The 26,737-nt window shown below is 36.2% G+C and overlaps 1 protein-coding gene across 6 annotated transcripts in view; it reads right to left on the bottom strand.

Annotated features, from left to right (window-relative positions):
• Nucleotides 1–26,737, bottom strand: part of RUFY2 (RUN and FYVE domain containing 2) — a 49,551-nt gene that overhangs the window by 10,180 nt on the left and 12,634 nt on the right. For 3 of the 6 annotated variants that reach the window (XM_030335537.1, XM_032595273.1, XM_030335535.2), the window contains exons 7-15: nt 26,071–26,136; nt 22,017–22,086; nt 19,478–19,579; nt 19,221–19,337; nt 17,480–17,647; nt 16,514–16,611; nt 14,006–14,125; nt 5,043–5,172; nt 4,525–4,619 (exon numbers count right to left, since the gene is read on the bottom strand). In XM_030335537.1, coding sequence (XP_030191397.1) covers nt 4,525–4,619; nt 5,043–5,172; nt 14,006–14,125; nt 16,514–16,611; nt 17,480–17,647; nt 19,221–19,337; nt 19,478–19,579; nt 22,017–22,086; nt 26,071–26,136 — 966 coding nt within the window. Of the gene's footprint in view, nt 1–4,524; nt 4,620–5,042; nt 5,173–14,005; nt 14,169–14,193; nt 15,761–16,513; nt 16,612–17,479; nt 17,648–19,220; nt 19,338–19,477; nt 19,580–22,016; nt 22,087–26,070; nt 26,137–26,737 lie in introns of those variants that run through there. The other 3 variants (XM_030335536.2, XM_030335539.2, XM_030335538.2) reach the window with 3 other exon arrangements.

The following is a 26,737-nucleotide window of genomic DNA, read 5'->3' as shown; positions in this document are numbered from 1 at the left end:
AGGTTAAAGGGAAAGTTAGCTATCACCCTTCATGTATTTAAAAAAAATTTTTTTTAATGTTTATTTATTTTTGAGAGAGACAGAGACAGAATGTGAGTGGGTTGGGGCAGAGAGAGAGGTAGGCACAGAATCTGAAGCAGGCTCCAGGCTCCGAGCTGTCAGCACAGGGCCTGATGCGTGGCTTGAACTCACAAGCTGTGAGATCATGACCTGAGCTGAAGTCCGACGCTCAACCAAGCCACTCAGGTGACCCTTCATTTATTTCAAACTCAGTCATTATAACACAGATATATTAGTTTACATTCTCTTCCTTCTATACTCCACCCTGGCATTTCATGCTCCACATTTTCTTCAAACATGAAGTTTATCTTCATTTTGTTCAACCCTCAAATTAGTCTCTCTACAACTATAATTCACTCAGGACATTTAAAACCTTTCAAAATCTATCAAAAATTATTTTAAAGAATCCTTCAATAAGAAGCCAATAGGAGTAAATATTTCATTAGTGAAAGTATTTTTCTAGTTAAAATTAATCATTTACATTTAAAATCATAGGTTCAGAAAGTGAGCACTAGAGAGTAATTTTCCCATCCAACCTCATCTGACAAGAAAATGATACTCCAGTTGTGATAAGCAAAGGCACTGTGCTAGCTGCTTTCACATATTTATTCTCAGTTAATTAGAAAAAGAAACCTTTGGGGATTTTACAGCTCTCCCATTTACAAATGTAGAAGTGGGCTTAAAGGGGTTAAATAACCCTAAGTCACAAAGCTGGTAAATGGTAGATGAATACTAATGAATACTAATTTTTAAGTTTAATCATAATTTGAAAATGATTGAATGTTAAGTTTAAAAACTATTCTTTCCAGGGGCACCTGGGTGGCTCAGTCAGTTACGCATCCAACTCTTGGTTTTGGCTTAGGTCATGATCTCATGGGTTCATGAGTTCGAACCCCATGTCAGGCTCTACGATGGCAGCATGGATCCTGCTTGGTAGAAATTCTCTCTCTCTCTCTCTCTCTCTCTCTCTCTGCCCCTCCCCCACTCATGTTGTCTCTCAAATAAACTTAAAATAAATAAAAACTATTCTTCCTGAAATATAACTTTTACCTTTTAACAAAATTAAATTTGGTTCCTATTATTCCAAATGACCTTTCTCCTCCCACTCCCCATTTTAAATAATATCCAAATGGTCTATATATAGCCTTCTGGTGAAATAGAAGCAAAGATTATAAAGTACTGATCCAACCTCAGTCCCTCCCTTATCAACAAATTTTGTAACAAATATTCATCACCCTGTGTATCACGGAAGAATCGGTTTTTACTTAATTTCAATCTGATAGCTTCTAATCACAGGAGTAGGAGGATGAAGAGAAGGAACAGGCATTTCACAGATAAACTGGTACAGGGAAACTCACAGGGGCCACTGCACCTCATCCAGCCCCGATAAATTATTCTCACCACTCAGAGGACAACAGTTGAGAAAGATAAAATAAGTTCTGACTCAAAACGGACCCTACCCATGTCTTATGAACTATGGTCCCAGAAACAGTAGAGGAAAACTAATAAATCTGTGCCACAAAAATCTGAAGATTAATGAGAAAAAAATGTATCATAAATGAAGGACAAAAGACAAACTGGTAAAAAAAAAAAAAAAAAGATGTACACCGTGTACAACTTTTAAAATCCCATAAGAAAAAAATGAGCAAGTCAACCAAAAAATATGCAAAAAATATGAATAGGCAATAAACTATAAATACAAATGCAATACAAATGCATACAGATACTCAGGGGCACCCGGCTGGTTTAGTCGGTGGAGCATATGACTCTTGATCTCAGGGTCATGGGTTCAAGCCCCATATTGGCAATAGAGATTACTTAAAAAATAAATAAATACAGATGCTCAACCTTGCTTATGGTTAAAGAAACACAAATTAAAACAAGAATTTCAACTGTCAAAGTGGCAAAAACAGGCATTCTCTCCTACTACTGGATGGAGGATGTTTTGTTATGACCAGAATTTTTTAAAGCACATTCTTTCTGGGGCAGCAATCACCTCTAGGAAATTACTCTTCAGATATCCTCATTAAAGTATATCGGGGTGCCTGGGTGGCTCTGTCGGTTGAACGTCTGACTTCGGCTCAGGTCATGATCTCACAGTTTGTGACTTCAAGCCCCGCTTCAGACTCTGTGTCTCCCTCTCTCTCTGCCCCTAACCCACTCGCATTCTGTCTCTGTCTCTCTCAAAAATAAATAAACATTAAAAAAAATTTTTTAAGTATATCAAGATATCAACATGTACATACAAGGATGTTCACAGCAGTATCATTTATAAAAGAAAAAAATTAGAAACAGTTTCAATTATAGCACATCCATCCTATGGAATATCAGTATGTACTAATACAGAAAAACCTCTAATATATTCCTAAAAAGACAAAAAAAAAAAAAAAAAAAGAAACCCACAAACTTCAGAAGAACATGCATACAGTAGTTTACACAGGGGTTAGACATGCAGTCCGTACATGCAAAAAAACCTAATCAAAATAACTCTTGAAAATTCCTTAAATAGCGCATAAAGTTCAGTATAGATTGTTGAGTATGTCCAACTTTGAGCAGTAATTTTCATGCAAAATAAAATTTGAGAAACAATGAACCAGTCTAAAGGAAAAAGGGGGGAAAAAGTGAATTCAAGGGCGCCTGGCTGGCTCAGTCAGTAGAGCACACAACTGTTGATCTCAGGGTTATAGGTTCAAACCCCACATTGGGTGTAGAGATTACTTAAAAATAAAATCTTCAAAAGAAAAAAAGTAATGAATTCAGCTATCTGAACATTCAAATGATCATGAGTTTACAACTCCACAGTCTTTAGCACTGCATGGGAGATGGGTGAAAAGTTATTCCCATTTTACTATTCTAATCTGTTTTGGGTTTTTTTTGTTTTTTGGGGTTTTTTTTGAGAGAGAGAGAGTGTGCGCACAGGTGAGCAAGGGGCAGAAAGAGAGAGGGAGAGAGGGAGGGGGGAGAGAGAGAGAGAGCGAGAGCAGGGCTCACACAAAGCGGGACTCGTGCTTACAAACCATGAGATCATGACCTGAGCTGAAGTCCAATGCTTAACCACCCAGGCACCCCTATTCTAATCTGTTTTAATATTAAGCCTTTATGATCTTAATAAAAGTATTTTTTGTTGTGGGGATCGTACATTGCTGAGTACTTGGCACTTGGAATAGTGCCTGGCACATAATACAAGCTTAATATTTGTCAAATGAATATATGGGAAATAAAGTAATAAACACTTAGCATAGGGTCCGAGTCAAAGTGCTCACTAGGTGGATGCCAGATTAGAATTGAAATCTTGCTTATCAGAGTCACAATGCAAATTGTTCTTTGAATTGATAGAAACAAAAATAGCTTTATCTTTGTTTTGTTTTTTTTAAGCCAACTCTACCCTCCAACGTGGGTTCAAACCCATGACCCTGAGATCAAGAGCCTCGTGCTCTAACAACTGAACCAGCCAGGTGCCCCAACAGCTTTATCTTTTTGAAAACTGGTATTTCCTTTAGTGGTTTTAGTGAACTACTCTTTCCTGTGGCAACCGGAAACTGGTTTCAAGACTTCTTAAAGAAATCTCATCTTTAGCAATGAAGTCTCCATTCTAGTTATGATTTCTATCGAGTTTAATTTTTACAAATGATATATAGGTATATATATGTAACTAACCACATCCACATAAAGGCCGAGATGCTCAGGTACAGTTTTGTTCTAAGGTGTACTAACTTCCTAACCATATAAAACATCAAAGGGATTTACATAGGTGACAAGATTACGGGCACTGTAGCTTTCTTACTCTTACTCTTCGGTGTTAAAAAAGGTGACACTTTTTTTTTTTTTACATGGCAGTGATACATTTAATACTAAATTAAACCTTCTAGAGCTTATCTCAGATACTTGGCAGTATGTTCTATCAGGGCACAAAGATGAAGCTGCTAACCCAAAACACAGACTACACGGAACAAGGAGGAAGGTGTGAGAAAGAACATTTCTCCTTTTTGTCTTTCTAGGAACCCAGTAACACTTCACTGCAACAGAACCAACCTTGCTGTATGAAGTTAAGCCCCAACTCTAGCATAAAACACTCTCCACTCCTCACAATGTTAGCTCCTTCTCAAAACAGTCTGAAGAAGATCTCTCCAGATAGTTTGGAAATTTGGTTTCTGTTTTTCTGGGAAAAATATATTAAATGGACTTCTGAATTCTCTAATTTGAAGAAATTAGAGTCTTAACTTTTATCTACAGGAAATGTTTAGAGCTAAATTTACTAAACTGAACACAACTTTTAACAAAATCCCTCCAATCCACAGTCTTGCATGTTTATCCTTAAGGTTTTTGTTTGGTTTTGATTTTCCTTAATAGTTCATATCTTTCTTTTCTACATTTAAACTTTTCTTCCTATTTGGTTTGGCACACTCATTCATACCTTTATACAAGTCAATGATTACAGAGATGAAGAAAAAAAAGAGAAATTACTCGCTAAGTTTGCTGCCAAGTTCTTGAAGAGCTTGCTCCTGTTCGTGATGTACTTTTTTCAACTGCTGATTTTCATCCTGGATGTTAAGGAACTCCTTCAAAACAATAAAAAGACAGAAAATGCAATTTAAAGGAAATAAACAAGAAACTCCAAATTGTATACATACCAATAATTAGGAACACATATCCTTTAGTTTTTTATAAAAAATAGAACTCTATGTCCAAGTTCTTTCATCGCTGCTCCATCAAATATCACCTATTTCACATTCATTTAATCTCCTTACTGGTTTTGTGTTTTTTAAGTAAACTCTCCAACCAACGTGGGGCTCAAACTCACAACTCCAAGATCAAGAGTTGCATATACTACCAACCAAGTCAGCCAAGAGCCACTTCTTATTGGTATTTTTAAAGATGACTAGTATATTCTGTCTCTTTGGTATAAATATAAATTATGATTTCTCCTTTTAAGTAACTTAGTTTTCAAAGATATAATTTTTAAAAGTTTTACCACCATTTACTTTTTTAAGACTAATGATTTGCTGGGTCTCATTTCTAAGATGAGATAAGGCATCTTTCTCCTTTTGAAGATCTTCCTGCAAAGTCTGCCTCCATTCCTTCTCAATCTTCAAATCAGTTTCCAGTTGCACCCTTGAATGACAAATACACAGAAGCTTAGTGCTATTTATCACACGAGAGATGTTTGTACTCTTTAGTAACAGCATCTTTTTGGTTGATTGTTTTCACTTTTGTGCATTTCTTCAGGTATTTTCTTTCATAAATATTTTTTGGTAAATAAGTTCAGCAGCACAGGGTTTTTTGATCCCAAGGTATCAACTTATTTGCCAACCACAAAAACTCCTTGCTAAATAATAATTTATGTCATTTTTCAATTCTGTAAACATAAGTACTGTAAGAACACAGAAAATGCCTGGAAGGGCATATCACACGATTAAAACCAGTTACATCTGGGGAATGGAATCAAGGAGAAAAATGTGAGGTTTTAATTATTTACATTTCTGTGCCATGGGAAAATTTTACAACAAACTATATTTCTGATATAAGAAGTAGTACAGCCACCACTAAAGCAATTTAACATCAGTCACAGAAAAATCAACCCTCATACAAAGTGTTACTTTACAGACTACTGCTGAAAGCTGACCAATTACAAGACAAATCTAAGACCAAGGAGACACTGGGGGGAAATCCATACTGCCTGGAAATGCCAATTCACATCTGAAACACCACCTCATCATTCTAATAGGTACTAGCTGGCAAAACAAAAGTAGTCAAACTCCTACATTTTAGGATACCGAAAAGAAATCATTTTGAAAATTATTGCTCATAAGTAGGTATTACAGATGAGGCATATGCTGATAATGCTACAGTTTCTAATACTTTAAATTTTAATTCCAACGTATCATAATATTGACACTATCACAATATCACATCATTTTAATATTCTTGTGTTAATATTTTGATTACTTGTTTCTTCATAAAGTTAGCATTTCCATCTACAGCCACATTATTTCTCAGTGAAGTAAATTTCAGATTTTATAATTCAGGATGAAGAGAAGAGATACCTCTAAATGGAATTTACAAATTGTTTATAAATACTATTTCACTATACATTCGAAAAGAATACAGGGACGCCTGGATGGCTCAGTCAGTTAAGCGTCCGACTCTTGATTTCAGCTCAGGTCATGATCTCACGGTTCATGAGTTCAAGCCCTGCATCAGGCTCCGCACTGGCAATGTGTAGTCTGCTTGGGATTCTCTCTCTCTCTCTGCTCTCCCCACTCTCACTCTCTCAAAAATAGATAAATCAATTAAAAGGGAAAAAAAAGAATACAGAAACAGGTTTATGTTACTAAAAGTGAAGTAACTAAACTACAGAGTGGCCTCATCATCCAGAATCAGAAAAAGACTGAGAGAAAAAGCAAGGGAAAAAAATTTTAAGTTATTATAAATATGTTGTCAAAACACGTGTTGACCACCAAGTTGGAAACCATAAAGGAAGAAAAAAGGAAAAATACAACTACATGAATATTTTAAATATCTAAATGAAAAAACCACTATGAACAAAGTTTAAAAACAGTAAACTCAGAAAACATTTCACTGTCTGTGAAATACCCAGAGTAAATACATAGAGTTTTTTTTTTTTTAATGTTTTTTAAGGTTTATTTACTTCTGAGAGAGGGAGACAGACAGACAGACAGACAGAGACAGAGTGTGAGCAGGTGATGGGCAGAGAGAAGGAGACACAGAATCCAAAGCAGTCTTTCAGCACAAAGCCTGACATGAGGCTCGAACTCACAAACCACGAGATCATGACCTGAGCCGAAGTCAGACACTTAACTGACTGAGCCACCCAGGTGCCCCAATACATTAAGGGCTCTTACAAATAAATATTAATAAGCTGAACACCCCAAGGGAAAAAAGTAGATGATAGGAGCTGGTAACTAACAAAATAAAGATATATAAAAGGATCTCACCAATACTCAAAGATGTAAATTCAAAGAATTAAGCACAATTTTTCAGGCTAAAGGATTCCTTCAGTTAACTGATATGACGGTATAGGCCTACGTTAATTGATATGATACAATGTCCATGACATAGTAAATGCAATCAACAAAATACTAAGGAGCATGTAGCATGATCCTCTGTCTAAAAAACATAAAAAACATCTATGCATACCAGAAAAAAGAATACTCACCAAATGTTAAAAAAGTTTGCTCTAATTTTTATTTTCTTCACATTTTTCTATATTTTCTTACATTTAACCAACAGCATGTAATATTTTCATAGTCAGAAATCAATAAAGTTACTTCTCCAAAATGGGAATTTGTTTTTCTTGAACACAGTCCCAGCTGCCCATTTCTACAGAAACCATTTCAATTTTTTAAGCCATCAGGGAGAATCAAATTGTTCACATGTTCATACTCTACCAAAATGTCACATGTTCACATGTTCATACTCTACCAAAATGTCACCAACTGAGAGACAATCTTACTTTCATGGCTTCAGCAGAAACAAACATCTTCTCTCTACAGTTGTACCCAAGACTTATTGAATAGGTTAGCCCTATAGGGAAGGGCCAGGTCCCTACAGTGTTAATTGGATCATCCTTTGGTCAAGGAATAACTGCATCAATGCAGATAAATACCAGATTTGTCTAAGTGATTCAGTAACACAGAGTACCAGGGTTTTAAAACTGTATTCTAGTGACTGGCAAAAGTGTTCCAGTCTTGCTTTTCATGTTTTTCATTTGGTAGGGCACAGGCTTAAACAACAAAACATTTCACATCATTAAAAAACCTGATGACTTAGGGGCTCCTGGGTGGCTAAGTCAGTTGAGCATCCAACTTCAGTTCAGGTCATGATCTCACAGTCCATGGGTTTGAGCTGGCGTTGGGCTCTGTGCTGACAGCTCAGAGCTTGGAGCCTGCTTCGGATTCTGTGTCTCTCTGCCCCTCCCCTGCTTGAGCTCTGAGCTCCGTCTCTCTCTCTCTCTCAAAAGTAAATAAACATTTAAAAAAAAAAAAGAAAGAAAGAAACCTGATGAATTAAATGCTTCTTGTGATTTTTGTTGCCAAGGGAGCCTTGAAAATGCTAGCTATCCTTTTATGGAAGTATTAAAATTAAGAGAAAATGTTTGTTTACTGAGTGTTTTTGTTTCGGGGGATGGGTTTTAGTTTCATAATGTACAAATGATGCAAGTTTTCAACTAAGGTGATACTCCTTGGCCTAAAGCCTTATTCTACAGAATAAGAAAAATGTTATTTTTGTAGTAGGTTAAAAGGAACTTTAAAAAAATGATTACAAAAAAAACGCCCCAAGAAAAGCCTCCTCTCTCTTGCTAAAGAACCGGGAAGAGGTAGCCTAGCATGATAGAAACCTTTGTGACAATACATACCCTGTTTCTAAAGTATTAGAAACTGTATTTACTCTGTGACAATACCACCCTGGAGCAGGTGGAAGGTGGAGAAAACCATAGGCCCCCAACCACTGTCAGCAAAAGCTAAGTGGGGAGCCTGGACTTTCACTACCACTCAGCAGTAATGAGATGTCTACCACCCTTATATTAGTGGAGACTATATGGGGAACCTGGACTTTTATCCCTACATCAGTAACAAGGCATTTCTCACTTTTGCCACAGGGTAAGTGAAAGCCAAGTGAAAAACCTAAATTTCAACCCCTGCCCAGTGTAATGAGATACCTCTAACTCTCCCCCTCCAGGATGTTATCAGCAGAGACCAAGAGGAAAGCCTGGACTTCCACTCCTACTTGATGGTAACAAGACACAACTCCTCTCCTCCACTGTGTCAGTGGAGAGTAAGTGGAAAGCATAGATTTCAATCCTTGCCCCATAGTTAGGCACCCTTCTCTATCCCATCCAGAATGGTCCTAGGCTTCTGCTATACTCACTTGGTATAAAGAGTCAGTGTCTATATTTCTCCCTGCTGGTGTGGTTTCAGTGGAGAACTGCTCAAATGTAAAATTAAATTAGATGCAGTCTCATAATTCTCAAGACATCCAGAATGCAATTGAAAAAAATTTGTCATAACAAGACCCAAGAAAAATCCCAACTTGGATGAGAAAAAACAGATGCCACCATGTCAGATAATTCTAGACAAGAATTTCAAAGCAGTCATCATAAAAATGCTCCTATGACCAATTAAAAACATACCTGAAACAAAACAGGAAGCTTTAGCAAAAAAAGAAAGGAGGAAGAAAATACACTCAAATGAAAATCTTAGAACTGAAAACTACAATAACCACCCTAAATGGCTCAGTAGAATGAAGATGATGATAAAAGAATGGATTTCAAAACACTACCGTAGAGGGGTGCCCAGCCAGCTCAGTCAGCAGAACAAGCAATTCTTGATCTCAGGGTCATGAGTTCAAGCCCCATGTTGAGCATGGAGCCTACTTAAAAATGAGAAACAAAACACACAACACTACAATAGAAATTACCCAATTTGAACAAGAAAGAAAAAATAAACTGGAAACTTACAGGACTATAAAAAAAAAAAAAAATTCTAACATTCAATGTTATCAGAATTCCAGAGAAGAGAAAGCAGGTGGACTGGAAAATGTATGTAGGAAAAAAGATGCCTAAAAATTTCCAAATTTGTCAAAGATAAACCTAAAGATTCAAGAAGCTGACCAATCACTTCTTGTCCTTTTAGCTAAGATAAAGTGTAGTATCAAGAAGATGACCATGGGGCGCCTGGGTGGTCAATCAGTTGAGTGTCAGACTTCGGCTCAGGTCCTGATCTCGCAGTTCATGGGTTCAAGCCTCACCCTGGGCTCTGTGCTTACAGCTCAGAGCCTGCAGTCTGCTTTGGATTCTGTGTCTCCCCCTCTCTCTGCCCCTCCCCTGCTCATTCTCTGCCTCTGTCTCAAAAATAAACACACACACACACACACACACACACACACACACACACACAGAAGACGACCAAAGCCCAAAAAGGATAAATCCAAAAGAAAATAATCTTGGGTAAAGGAACAAGGATTCAAATGACAGTGTTTTCCATCAGAAACTATGAAGACCAAAGAAAATATTCAACCCTTTTTAAGTGCTGAAAGAAAAGAACTGTCAATTTGGAATTCTAAGGATAGTCTGAAAATATCCTTCAGAAATGAAGCTGATGGACTTCAAGCTGTATTATAAAGCTGTAATCATCAAGACAGTATGGTATGGGCACAAAAACAGACACTCAGATAAATGGAACAGAATAGAGAACCAAAATGGTTCCAAAAATGGACCCACAAACATATGGCCAACTAATCTTTGACAAAGCAGGAAAGAATCCAATGGAATAAAGACAGTCTCTTCAGCAAATGGTGCTGGGAAAACTGGACAGCGACATGCAGAAAAATGAACCTGGACCACTTTCTTACACCATACACAAAAATAAACTCAAAATGGATGAACGACCTCAATGTAAGACAGAAAGCCATAAAAATTCTCCAGGAGAAAGCAGGCAAAAACCTCTTTGACCTTGGCTGCAGCAACTTCGTACTCAACACATCTCCAGAGGCAGGGAAACAAAAGCAAAAATGAACTATTGGGACCTCATCAAAATAAAAAGCTTCTGCACAGCAAAGGAAACAAACAGTAAAACTAAAAGGCAACTGACAGAATGGGAGAAGATATTTACAAATGACATATCAGACAAAGAGTTAGTATCCAAAATCTATAAAGAACTTCTCAAACTCAACACCCAAAAAGCAAATAATCCAGTGAAGAAATGGGCGAAAGAAATGAATACACACTTCTCCAAAGAAGACATCCAGATGACCAACCGACACATAAAACAGTGCTCAACATCACTCATCCTCAGGGATATACAAATGAAAACCACAATGAGATACCATCTCACACCTGTCACGATGGCTAACATTAACAACTCAAGCAACAACAGATGTTGGTGAGGATGCAGAGAAAGAGGATCTCTTTTGCACTGCTGGTGGGAATGCAAACTAGTGCAGCCACTCTGGAAGACAGTATGGAAGTTCCTCAAAAAATTAAAAATAGAACTACCCTATGACCCAGCAATTGTACTACTAGGTATTTATCCAAGGGATACATGTGTCCTGTTTGGAAGGGACATATGCACCCCAATGTTTGTAGCAGCACTATCAACAACAGCCAAAGTATAGAAAGAGCCCAAATGCCCATCGATGGATGAATGGATAAAGAAGGTGTGGTATATATACACACAATGGAGTATTACTCGTCAATCAAAAAGAATGAAATCTTGCCAAACACAGCTACATGGGTGGAACTAGACGGTATTATGCTAAGTGAAATTAGTCAGAGAAAGACAAACATCACATGACTTCACTCATATTATGACTTTAAGATACAAAATAGATGAACATAAGGGAAGCGAGGCAAAAATAATATAAAAACAGGGAGGGGGACAAAAACATAAGAGAGTCCTAAATATGGAGAACAAACAGAGAGTTACTAGAGGAGTCATGGGAGGGGGGATGGGCTAAATGGGTAAGGGGCATTAAGGAATCTACCCCTGAAATCATTGTTGCACTATATGCTAACTTGAATGCAAATTAAAAAAAGAAATCAAAAAAAAAAAAAAAAAAAAAAAAAAGAAGGTGAAATCAAGACTGCAGATGGGAGGAAACAAAACAACTAAGAGAATTTGCTGCCAATAGACCTACCCTAAAAAGAATGGCAAAAGAAGTTCTCCAGACACAAAGAAGAAAACTTAAAATATCAAGAGTGAAGAAGAAATAACAAAGAGTTTTCTGAATTGTTTCAGGGTTGAAGCACAAACTATAATATTGTCTGATGTAGGGGCACCTGGCTAGCTCCGCTGTAGAGCATGCAACTCTTGATCTCAGAGTTGTGACTTCAAACCCCACGCTGGGCTTAGAGTTTACTTAAAAAAATTAATAAAAACTTTCTAATACTGTCTGATGTGGTTCTCAATATTATGCAGGGAAAATATTTAAGCAACTTATGTTATGAAGGGGAGTGGATAGGGGCACCTGGGTGGCTCAGTCAGTTGAGCATCCAATTTTGTCTCAGGTCATGATCTCATGGTTCATGGGTTTGAGCCCCACATTCGGCTCTGTGCTGACAGCTCAGAGCCTGGGGCCTCTCTCAGATTCTGTGTCTCCCTCTCTCACTGCTCTCTCTCTCTCAAAAAAAAAATTTATAAAGGGGAGTGAATAAAAAGATCCAAGTGGAGGTAAGACTTCCACACTTCATTCAAAGTAGTAAAACACCAGTAGACTATGAAAAGCTGCAAACATACAAGAAAGTAGAGCAATCACTAGAATATCTATACAAAGGAATACACTTAAAAACACTAGAGATAAATAGGAATTCTAAGTTATATTCAACCCATGAGAAGGCAGGAAAATGAAATAAAGGAATGAGAAAAAAAACAATAAAATAGTAGACTTAAGCTCTCATATCAACAATTACACTAAATGTAAATGGACTAAATACATCGTTAAAACAGATTGTTAGGGGGCTAAGCACCCATCTCTTGACTTTGGCTCAGGTCATGATCTCACAGTTTATGGGATCAAGCCCTGTGTCTGGCTCTGCACTGATACTGTGGACCCTGCTTGGGATTATCTCTCTGCCCCTCTCTACTTGTACATGTGCATGCTCTCTCTTTCTCAAAAATAAACTTAAAAAAAAAAAGATTGTCAGAACAGATAAAAAATGTGAACTATGAGAAACTTACTTCAAATATACTGATAATAATAAATATTAGACCAAAAGTTTAAAGACTGAAAAATGCAAACATTAATTTTTTGTTTACTACATGACATTAACCAAAAGAAAGCAGCTGTGGCTCTATTAATATCCTGTAAAGAAAATTATCAGAGACAAGGAGGCATATCACAAAATGATAAAAAGATTAATTCACCAAAAAGACACAGCAATCCTAAATGTGTTGGCACCAAACAGAATCAGAATACAAGAAGCAAAACTGATAGAACTAAAAGTAGAAATACACAAATCTACAATTATAGATGGGATATTCAAGAAATGCCCTCTTGATAACTGACAGAACTATTAGAAAATGAGCAAGACTAGAGGAAGAACTTATCACTTCAATCACTGAATCTTGCAGCTTAGCAAGTTACACATCATAAATGGCATGTAGTCTTAATGATCTATTAAATATGATACATAACTATTTCCTATTGTTGTTAATTTTTCCCCACATACTTACTGGGGAATAAATACTGATGTTTATAAAGTAAAAACTAAAATACCCCTGTTAATCTGCCATCACTCCCCTGAGTGAATCTGAATTCTTTGAACCTGAATCTGAATTCTTTGAATTTTTTTTTTTTTAACATTTATTTATTTTTGAGACAGAGAGAGACAGAGCATGAACAGGGGAGGGGCAGAGAGAAAGGGAGACACAGAATCTGAAACAGGCTCCAGGCTCTGAGCTGTCAGCACAGAGCCCGACGCGGGGCTCAAACTCACGGACCGTGAGATCGTGACCTGAGCCGAAGTCGGCCACTTAACCGACTGAGCCACCCAGGCGCCCTGAACTCTTTTCTATGTATATGTAAATATACACATGTACATGGTTTTAATTTTATAAAAAATGGGATATTTCACATACTATCTGCAACTTGTTTTTTTCTTCAGTCCAATGACATATACTGACATCCTTCCTAGTTGGTGATATACAGATCTATCATATGAAGTACTAATAAAAATATTCTCATAAAACATCATGTTCTATGATAATATAAGTTCCTTTGAGTTATAAAGGCCTATTACACTCAGTATCTGGAAACATAGGTTTTATCATAATTATGTTTTCTAACTTTTTTTTCCCAAGGAGAACTCCACAATCTAGCTGTAATCATTAACTAAACGAAAATACAGGTATCCTATCTTGATGTGCAAAAAAGGGGCAGTGGAAATTATGTTAATACAAGTATTTGTTTCCAAGAGTGAAATACTCACAGCTGTTTCTCCTTTTGGGAGATTTGTTTCTGCAGACTGTCGGATTTACTCTGACACTCTTGTAGATATTTCTTGTCTTCATCTTCAGCTTCCATTTGCGCCTTCTCTGCTTGCTGCAATCTGGTGTAATTCAAATCAACTTTGGGTAAAACTGAGGCTAGAACTAGGGTGTAAAAGGGTGAAGAAGACAAATAAAAGAAAAATGGGGAAATAGAAACATTTCTAAATGAAAACAAAGTTTGGGGGGAAACTCACAAACTCAAACGTGAAAGAGCCACACAATGTCTAGAAATTGTTTTGTGATTTTTTTCAACATAACATATAATATGCCCAGAATACTATCTTCAAATTTGTTTTATTTCTTGTTCATAATTAACAATGCAAAGCAATACAGCCTTTACCACTTATGTAGAGCATTATGAATCAACTTTGAAAGTATAATAGGTGCATTACTGCCTTTTTACAAAACCATGTAAAGCACAGTATTTATGTCTACACTAGGTGAAGAAGCCACATTTGTTATTTACTATGCTAGGATGTGTATGCCAGGAATCAAGTGTGCTACGAGGCCAAGAGCAAAGACCTGCAATTACTTCAAATAACAGCCAAGTCCTCCCTGTAGGATCTTTATGCATTTACTAAATTATGCCAAAAGCTCTGTGTGTGTATGCACATGTGCGTGTTAAGATTCAAAGGAATATGGTATTAGTTGGCAACATTCTCTAGAGATCATTTTTGTTCATCACTGACATTTAAAAATTAGCTAAAAATGTGACTTTCATTTGCTGTTTTTATTTTAAGTCATTGCTTCTCACTGTGCTTAGCTCCACTCCCTGCCTCCCATCTAGGATTTCTTAGATTTAACTTTGATATTTTTATAAGAAAACATTTCCCACATATTCAAGAGACATTAACTCCTTGTAGGGGATCACAGGTAAAATTTCTATTCGACTAGCCAAAAAATTGCCTCTTTTCTTCCTAAAACCATATCAATGGGGCAACCCTGACACATTTTAGAAGTATAGATGCCACTTCTAAGCAAATGAGAGTAACATTCAAGTTATCTCTAAATCTAAATTTGAAACATTAAGGTGAGGGGATAGGGCACATTTCTCTAAGATTACAGAAACCGAAATAAAACTCAGAGTGAGGTAGGGCTTGAAGTTGTGCTATCATCGAAGAGGGCTAAGGGAACTGGAAAACTGAGCTGCTAAAGCACAAGAGAATGGCCAATCTGGGTTGTAAACTATTTTAAAACATATTTAAAAATCAGTAAAGAAGCCATTAGGCCGAGAGGGAAAAAATTTGTGCCAACACATTGTGAAACCAAAGGTTAACTTATTTTGAAACAATGTTTATATTTTCCATCAAAAAGTAGCTAAAAAGATAAAACTGCACTTGAAAATCCTGACCTCCAAAAGGTCAATACTCAAATCAGCCTTTGTGCACAAGGTTTGAGGAATGTGTTTTTGGAAATCCAAGTGCACCCACTCTGCTTTATGGCAGTGTATTACCATAGCAGCTGATCAAGAAGTGTATAGGGTTCCTAATACCCTTTTCAAATACTTAATAGCATAAATTATTTTCTATTTAATATATTATAAAATTGTTGATTCTCTTTTAGTCTGTTTAAATACAAGTGGTTTTCAGAAAGATATATCTTTGACCAGCTTGTACTGGTCTTGAGTGTCACTGCTGGCATATTTCACCAATGACATTGCAATTGTCCTAGTTTGAGTTAACAAATCATTGTCACTTCATAATGGAATGGACAGAAATCAAAGACAGAAAAAGGTAATAAAGATGTCCAAAATGTAAAAATGGGGATAAAGAAAACAAAAAAGAAAAAAGAAGAAAGAGGATGTCAATAAAAGAATATTCATGTCAATAAAGCATTAATAGTTATGTTTTTCATAAGTAGATTCAAAGAAAGCAATGATAAGACATATGTTGACACCAACATGACAGATCAATGGAAATACATTACATTTTCCAACAATAAAAGTGAAAAATGCCAATATAAAACAATTCAATTTAAATAAAATTATTTCTTGGTTTCAGTTGAGGGTCCTAGCTCAAAGAAACACACTGAACTGCAAACTCAAGGCCTAATTTCAGATAGAGATGGTGAATGACAAAAGATATGACAATCAATATGCATGGAAATCAATCAGGGATAATTCCACCATAGATTTTGTTCGTTTTTCACTTTTTTTAAGTTTTTGCTTGTGTATTTGTTTTATGTAATAAATTGAACCACATGAAATTGTCAATATCAGACCTTTTTATGAAAATCCACAAAATGGTAAATTCAAATGAATCAGCCTAATATAAAGCAACTTGATTCCATGCAACAACCAAAACAAAAAAGGCAAAATCCTACTGGGGGGGTGAGGGGGAAGGTCCTAAACTAAATTTTCCTAATGGTTTTTGTGGCAGGTGTCAGAGTTGAATAAAGAAAAGGGAGAAAAAAAGGAAAAAAAGAAACTAAGACTGGAGGTTCTGTACCTTTGTTCCAGCTGCCTCATAGCTACAGTAATTTTATTGGTTTTTTCTTCTAGTCGGGCAATTATTTCATTTTTTTCTTTCAAGCCATCTTCAGAACTCTATTTAGAAAAAAGAAAAACTATAGTGGCTTTGATTTTCAACCTGAATACTTTTAAGTTTTGTATACCATTTCACTATGGAATTTTTACTTTGAAATGAACAGTTATTCTGTAGATCAAAATACTCCTATGATATAAAGTAAAGCAGTAGACTACTAGTCTGCAATTAAAATGTAATAAACACACACACACACACACACACACACACACACACACACACACACTTTGCCTTCAGTGTTTTTTTTGGAAAACAACAAAATAAACTCTTGTAAACTATGTAAAATAGTTTCAATGTAAAGTATTTCAAATTAAATATAAAGAGCTTTTGGCACCAAACTACTTAAACAGTGATGTCCCTTTATGAGAGAATTTGTAACAATTATTGTAGGAAAGCATTTCAATTAAAATTAAATCTTTCTTGGGGCCCTTGGCTGGCTCAGTCAGTAGACCATGTGACTCTGATCTTGGGGTTGTAGGTATGAGCCCCATATCAGGTGTAGGGATTACCTAAAAAAATAAAATCTTTTAAAAAAATCTAAATCTTTCTCAGGACCATACTGTATAAAGAATTCACAAAAATGTCCTGCATATTTAGGGTGAATTTTCCCAAAAGATTTAATCTTCATACTTAACCTTTCAGCATTTAAAAGGAAATCAGTTAGGTGATTTTTTTTGTTAACACCTTACTTAAGAAACAGTCTGCTCTATTTCTTAAGCTTCCATTTAGAAAAAAAGTCACTGGTTTTGATTACCAATATGGCACAGTTAAAATGACTTATCCCTTTAAAAACCAGATGCTTCATACAAATAGTCATTTTCAATTTCCATTCAACTCAAGAAATTCCAAGAATTTAAGAATGATCCTTACCTGCAACTTTTGATACATCTCTATGTTAATTGATTTAACTTCCTCTAGTTGTTGCCGAAGGCCTATCAGAGTATCTTGTTTCTCATGGATATCTTTCTCCAACAACTTCATGGCAAGTTCAATCTCATGTTTCATACTAACTTGTACTGCTAGCTCATTCTCCACATCCTGCAATTTCAATATATATTCAATTCACACACCACTTCAGGATGTCAAAAATCAGATACACAACAGTTAATAAGAACACAAAAGATTTTCTATTCAATATGCACAGTACTCTTCTGAAGTATAAGCCCCACTAAAGGGAATCAACCAGGTCCTATAACATAAAATTCCAAATATTTTCAACTGCATATTTTGCTAAAATGAAAGTATTTTCTAGATTCTGTTAATTATCATTATTCTACTAATTCAAGAATTAAGTATTTTTATGCCTCATTAATTCGGTATTAATTTTCCTTAATCAAAGAAAAAAAGCAGTCAGCACAAGTGAAGGCCAAAGATAACTCAAAAATCCCACCTCATAGTTTTAATTTCTTCTCTTCAAGAATTTTATATCAGAATGAAAAGAAGTTTCCTAATATAAATAAATAGCATAACAGATATATAGCAAAAGGGATAGAAAGGCTGGCAATACTCTTTTCTTGACCTGGGTGGTGATTACATAGGTATTAATGTTATTACCCATTAAGGTGTACATTTGTATTTTTCTATAGATATTAGAACAATTTAAAAGGCTAAAAAATAAGTTAATTTTTTAAAAGTAACCTCTATGCCAAACATGGGGCTTGAACTCATGACCCCAAGATCAAGAGTCGCACATTCTACCGAATGAGCCAGCCAGGTGCTCCCAAAATAAGTTAATTTTAAACACGATTTTACTGGGGTGCCTGGGTGGCTCAGTCCATTAAGCTTGACTCTTGGTTTCAGCTCGTGTCATGATCCCACGGTTCATAGGTTTGAGCCCTGCCTGGGGCTCTGTGGGGACAGTGTGGAACCTGCTAGAGATTCTGTCTCCTTCTCTCTCTTTCCCCTCCCCACTGGTGCTCTCTCTCAAATAAATATATAAATATATAAATAAATAAAAACTTTCGGCGCCTGGGTGGCTTAGTTAAGCGTCTGACTTGGGCTCAGGTCATGATCTTACAGTTTTGGGGTTCAAGCCCCACGTCAGGCTTTGCTCTCACCAAGAAGCCTGCTTCAGATTCTCTGTCTCCCTCTCTCTTTGCCTCTCCCCGACTCATGCTCTCTCAAAAATAAACATTAAACAAAAAAACTTTTTAATAAATAAATAAAAACTTTAATATGGTTTTACTCATTTCACTCAATCCACTCATTTCACAGTTTAAAAACACTTTAAAGGGGCACCTGGGTGGCTCTGTCAGTTAAGTGTCTGACTCTTGGTTTTGGCTCAGGTCACGATCTCACAGTTCATGAGTTCAAGCCATACATCAGGTTCTGCACTATCAGCACAGAGCCTGCTTAGGATTCTCTCTCTCTCCCACTCTCTCTGCCCTCCCCTGCTCACTCTATCTCTCAAAATAAATAAACTTTAAAAAAATTTTAAAAACACTTTAAAAAACAATTGATAAAGTAGGAACTTAAAAGAACTTGAGGGAGTTGCAAGCTGGTGAGATTTCTATCCCACACCAAGAAGATAAGGTTAAAGAAGAGATTTTAAATGGTACTTGCTTAAGGGCAAATTATTATGATTATTATTATTTTTGCTAATAATACCTACCTGTCTTAACTGAGATTCATCTCGAAGCTGCCTTCTGGCCTCGTTGTACATTTCATCAAGCCCCTGCCGAGAATGCTTATATGTTTGAAGCTCAGTTTCCACATCTACTTTGGTAACCTAGAAATAAAACATAAGTTTTTACTATTTAATCACTACTATTAATACAGCACAGAAATAAATATCCAGTCTATGCACAAGTCCTCCAAAGTGGCAATTTCTGACATAAGATGGTCTGTTTGCAATCAGTCTATACTTACCTCTAGGTTCTGCTGTGTTTTCATTAAAATCAATTTATTTTCACTTCGTAATTGATGATTTTCTTCTTGGAGTTTAATGATATTATTCTTTGCTATTGCTAACTAAAAATTACAAAACAGGGCAAGAAAAAGAATTTAAACACCATTACTTATACTTGCTTTACAGGTTATGTTCACGGCTATAAACAACAAAATATAAAATCCTAAAACTAGTCAAATGTCTCACATGTACAGAAGTTTTCATAAGAAAAATACGCTATTATCCCAAGATACCAGTAAAAAAACTATACTCTTATTTCTACTATTTCCTTTTATTAGTCAAAATATGTTAGTTAAAACATATTATGCTTATCTGATTTATAATATTTTCTGAATACAAAGTGCCAGGAAACAATAAGACTGTAAAGATCTGTGTAAAGACAAGATCTATAAGGAAAGAAGGCTGTGCGATCACTGAAAATGTGATACAGACCTTCACAATAACCAAATAGGACACTCTCTGAAATACAGGAATAATACTGAGTGACCATCACAAATATGAGACATTTCTCAACATCAGAGGTAACCATGAATGACTGAGTGGCTTGGCTCTGATGCCTAGAATGAAAAGAGGGATTCCAGGAAAGGAAAGCAGGGCCTACCCCTAATGTTGGCTTGCACATAAATTTCTGAACACTTCATCAGGGATATAACTTGAACTTTAGAGTGCGCCTAAGGCCAAGAAGAGGCACAAACTAGTGAGCAGCTCTCTCTAATGGTCCCCATCTATCTATCAAATGGTGCTGATGGCCAACAAATGTGAAAAGATGCTCAACATCACTGATCATCAGGGAAGTGCAAATCAAAACCACGATGGCTAAAATCACCTGTAAGTATGGCTAAAATAAAAAACACAAGAAACAACAGGTGTTTACAAGGATGTGGAGAAAAAGAAAGCCTCAGGCACTATTGGTAGGAATATAAACTGGCTCAGCCACTGGGGAAAATAGTATGCAGGTTCCTGAAAAACTTAAAAATAGAACTACCCTACCATCTAGTAATCACATTACCGGGCATTTACTAGAAAAAATACAAAAATACTAATTCAGAGATACATGCATCCCTATGGTTATTGCAGCATTATTTACAATAGCCAAACTATGGAGGTGGCCCAAGTATCCACTGACTGATAAATGGATAAAAGAGTTGTGGTATATGGGGTGCCTCGGTGGCTCAGTCAGTTAAGCATCCAACTTCTGCTCAGGTCATGATCTTGCAGTTTATGAGTTGAAGCCCCACGCTGGGCTCTGTGCTGACAGCTCGGAGCTTGGAGCCTGCTTCAGATTCTGTGTCTCCCTCTCTCTCTGCCCCTCCCCCATTCATGCTCAGTCTCTGTCTATCTCTCAAATAAGTAAACACTAAAAAAAAATTTTTTTAAAGTTGTAGTATAATATATACAATGGAGTATTATTCAGTCATAAAAAAGAATGAAATCTTGCAATTTGCAATGACATGATGGATAGAGCCAGAGTATAATGCTAAGCAAAATAAGTCAGTCAGAGAAAGACAAATACAGTATGATCTCATTCATGTGGAATTTAAGAAACAAATGAGCAAAGAAAAAAAAAACAACAGAGAAATCAAGAAACAGACTCTTAACTATAGAAAGAATAAACTGATGGTTACCAGAGCGAAAGTGGGTGGGGGGGAAGGGCAAAACAGGTGATAGGGATTAAACAGTACACTTATGATTTAAAGAAAAAACTATCAAATGGTCCCAAACCATCAAAACAAAGATGCATTCTAAACTGCAATCATGTAAATAATCATGTGCTCTCTGATTTGGAAAAATGAGGCCACTTCTAAACTAACAATTTTAATTAACATAGAAAGTAGGGTTCATAGCACTCGTAACAGATTTCATCCTCTTAGCCTAAATCATTCGGAATATACAAAGCAGTAACTCTGTGATTTGATAGATTAAAAAAAAAAAAAAAAAAAGAACTTATCTTAAAGTAACTTTACAAACAGTATTAAAAAGAGAGCAGAGATAAATTTCTGGTCTGGGACTACCAGATAGCCACTTTGACAACGCAGGAAACCAGAACATATGGGATGAGTTTTACACTTGGGAGGGGTGGAGAAAGGGTGGACATGATCATGTAGTGGTGCTTGTAAAGAAAAGGAATCTGAATAGTACAACAAGAAGGACAGTATCATTTTAACAGGAATTTCAAACTATAGGTGAGTCACTATCTACATACAGGTCATCCAGATTTTATAATGAGAAACATTTATTTATAGAAGAGCTTATAGGAGTGTCATCTTTGGAGCTAATTTCTAGGAGTATCTCACAGATTCACCTGAGAATTTGCCTGAGAATATGTGATTTCTCTAGAACTTCTAATCATCAATTACAACAATATTGCAAATACTCCATCATAATGATGAAAATGTGCCTGTGCGCATGCACATGCTTAATATATTCATACTTAAAATGGAAAAGGTTCACAAATACTAGGTCCATGAAAGACAATTATCCACGGCTGGATTACAATACCTCTTCAATCAGCTTAGTATTTGACTTTTCTAATGAGTCAACTCTTGAATGGAGACTGCTGACTGTGCTGCTGAAATTAATAAAGAAAAAACTCATTCAAATCACACAAACTCACAAAGGCAAAAAAAGTATGTTATCCTGGACTTAATGTGTTGACTAACAAGTACCAATTGCCCTGAATTTTTTTTTTTTTTGAAGGTTAACTAATCCTTCTTTTCCTTGTTTTTGTTTTTTTTTTAAGTTTTTATTTCAATTCTGGTTAGTTAACAGCCCTGATTTTTGGGTGTAGGAAATTTCATTAAGTTGGATAACTTCATTTGCCTAGGACAGCAATAAAGACTATAGAAAAGGGATCACTTCTGTTAAAATTACATTTTACGCTGCTCATTACTTTTGTTGTCTTCTTAGAGTCCTTCTTACATTTAACTTATAATACTTAGAAATGGATTCCACACAAAGATCATCAAATATTGTTAAAACTGAATTCAAAATTATTTTTTAATGGATGAACTTTAAATATCTACTTTATAAGTGGCTTAATGACACTTACACAGTGGTCTCCAACACAAACCTCATTCAGTTTCCCCTATCCACTTTCATAATAACTTAGAGACCTCTAAAGTCACCTATAGTTTGAGAACTGTGAATAAATACCACATACACATCAGGTACCTGGTCAACCTGCAGCTAAGCAAACACCCTGACTTTCAAAGATATAGTTGAAAGTCATGTTATGCCACATGAACAACTTGGTTTTTTGCATTTTTATTTAAACTGATCAAGACTGAACATTATTGTACATTTTATTGAGTCTATTTATCAACGCCTTGATTCTACCATCTCAAACTTTAATAAGACATGATATGCTGTATATATTAAAATAAAATCTATAGATTTCAGCACATTTTATACCAGCCTCAGAAATAAATGTTGGTATTTTAGCTTAACTGGTGAAACAAGAAAAATGTTTTTTCATTCATATTGAATCATTTTTAATGTTTTTATTTATTTTTGAGACAGAGAGAGACAGAGCATGAGCAGGGGAGGGGCAGAAAGGGAGGGAGACACAGAATCCAAAGCAGGCTCCAGGCTCTGAGCTGTCAGCACAGAGGCTGACAAGGGGCTTGAACTCACGGACCGTGAGATCATGACCTGAGCTGAAGTTGGACGCTTAATGGACTGAGCCACCCAGGCACCCCGAATCATTTTTAAATATAATCATTCTTGGGGCACCTGGGTGGCTCAGTCAGTTAAGCATCCAACTTCGGCTCAGGTTATGATCTCACGGTTTGTGAGTTCGAGCCCCGCGTCAGGCTCTGTGCTGACAGCTCAGAGCCTAGAGCCTGGAGCCTGCTTTGGATTCTGTGTGTGTCTCTCTCTCTCTGCCCCTACCCCACTACACTCTGTCTCTGTCTCAAAAATAAACATTTAAAAATAAATAAATAAATATAATATTCTTAGGTAAACAACTTGAGTTTTTCAAGAACAGCACGAGCCTGCTTTGGATTCTGTCTCTCCCTCTCTCTCTGCCCCTCCCCTGCTCATGTGCTATCTCTGTCTCTCAGAAATAAACATTAAAAAAAAAAAATGACAGAGAGAGAGAGAGACAGAGCCTGAAGTGGGGCTCGGACTCACGGACTGTGAGATCATGACCTGAGCCGAAGTCAGACGCTTAACCAACTGAGCCACCCAGGCACCCCAAAAAAAGCACTTTTAAAAACAATAAATCATCACAGTGGTTTTTTTGAATGAAGGATAATATGAGTTCTATTTTTTTTCTATATCTATTTTCTATATTTTTGAAATATTCTAAATATACAAAAACTTTCTAATTAGAAAAACAATGAAACATTTTTAAATACATAAAATGTACAAAAATAAGGCACTAGTATTGCTGTAAATGATTTAATACACATAATTTAAAAGAAAATGAGAAAAACTCTCTGAACCAAATGGAATAAACTCTAAGATAAAGTGAATAAAAACACTGAAGTATAGAATAGTGTGTTGGGGCGCCTGGGTGGCTCAGTCGGTTAAGCCTCCGACTTCGGCTCAGGTCACGATCAGCCCGTTTCGGGCTCTGTGCTGCCAGTTTAGAGCCTGGAGCCTGCTTCGAATTCTGTGTCTCCCTTTCTCTCTGCTCCTCCCCCGCTCATGCTCTGCCTCTCTCTCTCTCCTTCAAAAAAAAAAAAAAAAAAAAATTAATAGTGTGAAAGTTATACTACTTTATGTGTTAAAAAAAAAAAAGAGAGGAAGGTGAGAACTTTAAGAATATATATTCATATTCTTGTCTATTTGTATAAAGTATCTCTGGAAGCATACACAAGAACTTATTAATGATTCCTGAAAAGGGAAACCAGGTAGTTGATCAGGTGAAAGGAAGACTTTTTTTGTGTGTGTTTTTTGAAGTTTAAACTATGTGAATACATTACCTGCTCCCAAAAGGGAATAAAGGTTTAAAATTAAATAAATAAGGAATACAAAGTTGCATTTGGAAATATAATCTCAATCTCAGAAATATAAATTACTAAATACACATACATACACACATATTTCGTATGAACATTAAAACTCCTTTAAAAAAAGGCACAAATAGAAGATCTTTCCTATCCAACTTCACAGAGAAAGCAAGAATTACAGCTTTAGTTTCTTCTTCTAATGGGAAAATGTTTAATTATATTTTATGCTTACTGAAACTTAGAAAATCATAAAAGTATAAAAAATTATTCATAATACCATCACCCAAAGATTGCCATTTTTGCTACTCATTTTAATTAATGGGAACAGTCCATTTCTAACTACATATCAAAGATTCCTCACTATACCTATGCTATTTTGTCCAAAATGAAATGTGTTGTTAAGTGTAAAATACACATTGGATTGTGAAGACAATACAAAAAAGAATATAAGGTATCTCATGGAAAGTTTTTATACTGAATGATAATATTTTGGGTATATACTGGATTGAATAAAATATAGTTCTAAAATAATTTCAAGTTTCTTTTAATATGGTTACTAGAATTTTAAATTATCTGTATAACAACTCACATTATACTTCTATTAGACAGAACTGCACTATACTATTTTACATTCAGATCTCTGAAATTCTTCCCAGAGTATTCACTGACAGCTTCAATGCCCAGGTGACACTGTAAGGAAAAAAATTCCACCATGGGAGGCAACAGCCACATTTACACATGAAGCTTGTTGAAGTAGGAAAAATGAATTTTCGAATCATGAAAATGATATAAACTTCCACTATATCTAGCCTTTTTTTCTCAAGGGTACAGGGATAAGTTTGAAATTGAATTTTTTTTTTTTTAAGTTTACTTATTTGTCTTGAGAGAGAGAAAGAGAGCGAGCCTGTCCATGTCTAGGGATGGGGGAAGAGAGTGCCCCTTGAGAAAATCCCAAGCAGGCTCTGCACTGACAGTGCAGATGTGGGGCTCAAACTCACAAACTGTGAGATCATGACCTGAACCAAAATCAAGAGTGGGACACTTAAGGGTGCCTGGGTGGCTTGGGTGGTTGAATGACTGACTCTTGATTTCACCTCAGGTCATGATCTCACAGTTCATGATTCGAGCCCCGCACTAGGCTTTGTGCTGATACTCCAGAGTCTGCCTGGGATTCTCTCTCTCTCCCTCTCTTTCTCTCTCTCTGTTCCTCCCCACACCCTATGTGCCCTCTCTCAAAATAAATAAATAAACTTAATTTTTTTTTTTTTTTTAAAGAGTGGGACACTTAACCAACTGAGCCACCTAGATGCCCCTGAAATTGTATCCTTTTTTTTTTTTTTTTTACCTCTCTTCAGAAATTCTATCTTTAAATTCTCTCAAGGTCCTATTTGAAAATCTGACTCTCATTTTTTGTTGAAAATTAATTATCTCCAAGATTTCTCTGTATTCTTAATTTCCACTCTCTATTCCCTCAACCCATTCTCAAAGATGTTTAGTAGGAAGGAATAGGGTAAAGCTGACCTAAAAAGGATGAAGAAAACCCCTAAGACAATAGTCACAAATGTACGAAGTATTCAAGTATACATAATACTTACTTCAGTTGTCTGTTTAATTCTTCAACATAATTCTTCTGGTCTAATATGGCAGCAATTTGAACATTCCTAAAGATGGGGAAAAGTAGTTTTGTGTCAGTTGAAAAGGTGTTCAATGGATGACCAAACAAGTATCTACATCACCTAAAACTGTTGTAAAACATAATGGCAAAAAAATTATCTTGCTTTCATTTTTAAAAATTTTTTTAACATTTTTATTAATTTTTTGAAGAGATAAGGTATGAGCAGAGGAGGGGCGGAGAGAAAGGGAGACACAGAATCTGAAGCAGGCTACAGGCTCTCAGCCGTCAGCACAGAGCCTAACATGCAGCTCCAACCCACAAACCCCGAGATCATTTAAGTTGGATGCTCAACAGACTGAGCTACCCAGGCACCCCACATTATCTTACTTTTAAAATAAAATTCAACATTTTTACATTAAGGAGGCAGTAAACGGTGTACTAATTATAACCTTTATTAAATCTAGTACTAACAGGGCGCCTGGGTGGCGCAGTCGGTTAAGCGTCCGACTTCAGCCAGGTCACGATCTCGCGGTCCGTGAGTTCGAGCCCCGCGTCAGGCTCTGGGCTGATGGCTCAGAGCCTGGAGCCTGTTTCCGATTCTGTGTCTCCCTCTCTCTCTGCTCCTCCCCCGTTCATGCTCTGTCTCT

Source organism: Lynx canadensis, chromosome D2, assembly GCF_007474595.2.
Source record: "Lynx canadensis isolate LIC74 chromosome D2, mLynCan4.pri.v2, whole genome shotgun sequence".
Classification (NCBI taxonomy): Eukaryota; Metazoa; Chordata; class Mammalia; order Carnivora; family Felidae; genus Lynx; species Lynx canadensis.
Note: the sequence above shows the minus strand (reverse complement) of the source record. Positions and strands in the feature narration are given on the sequence as shown.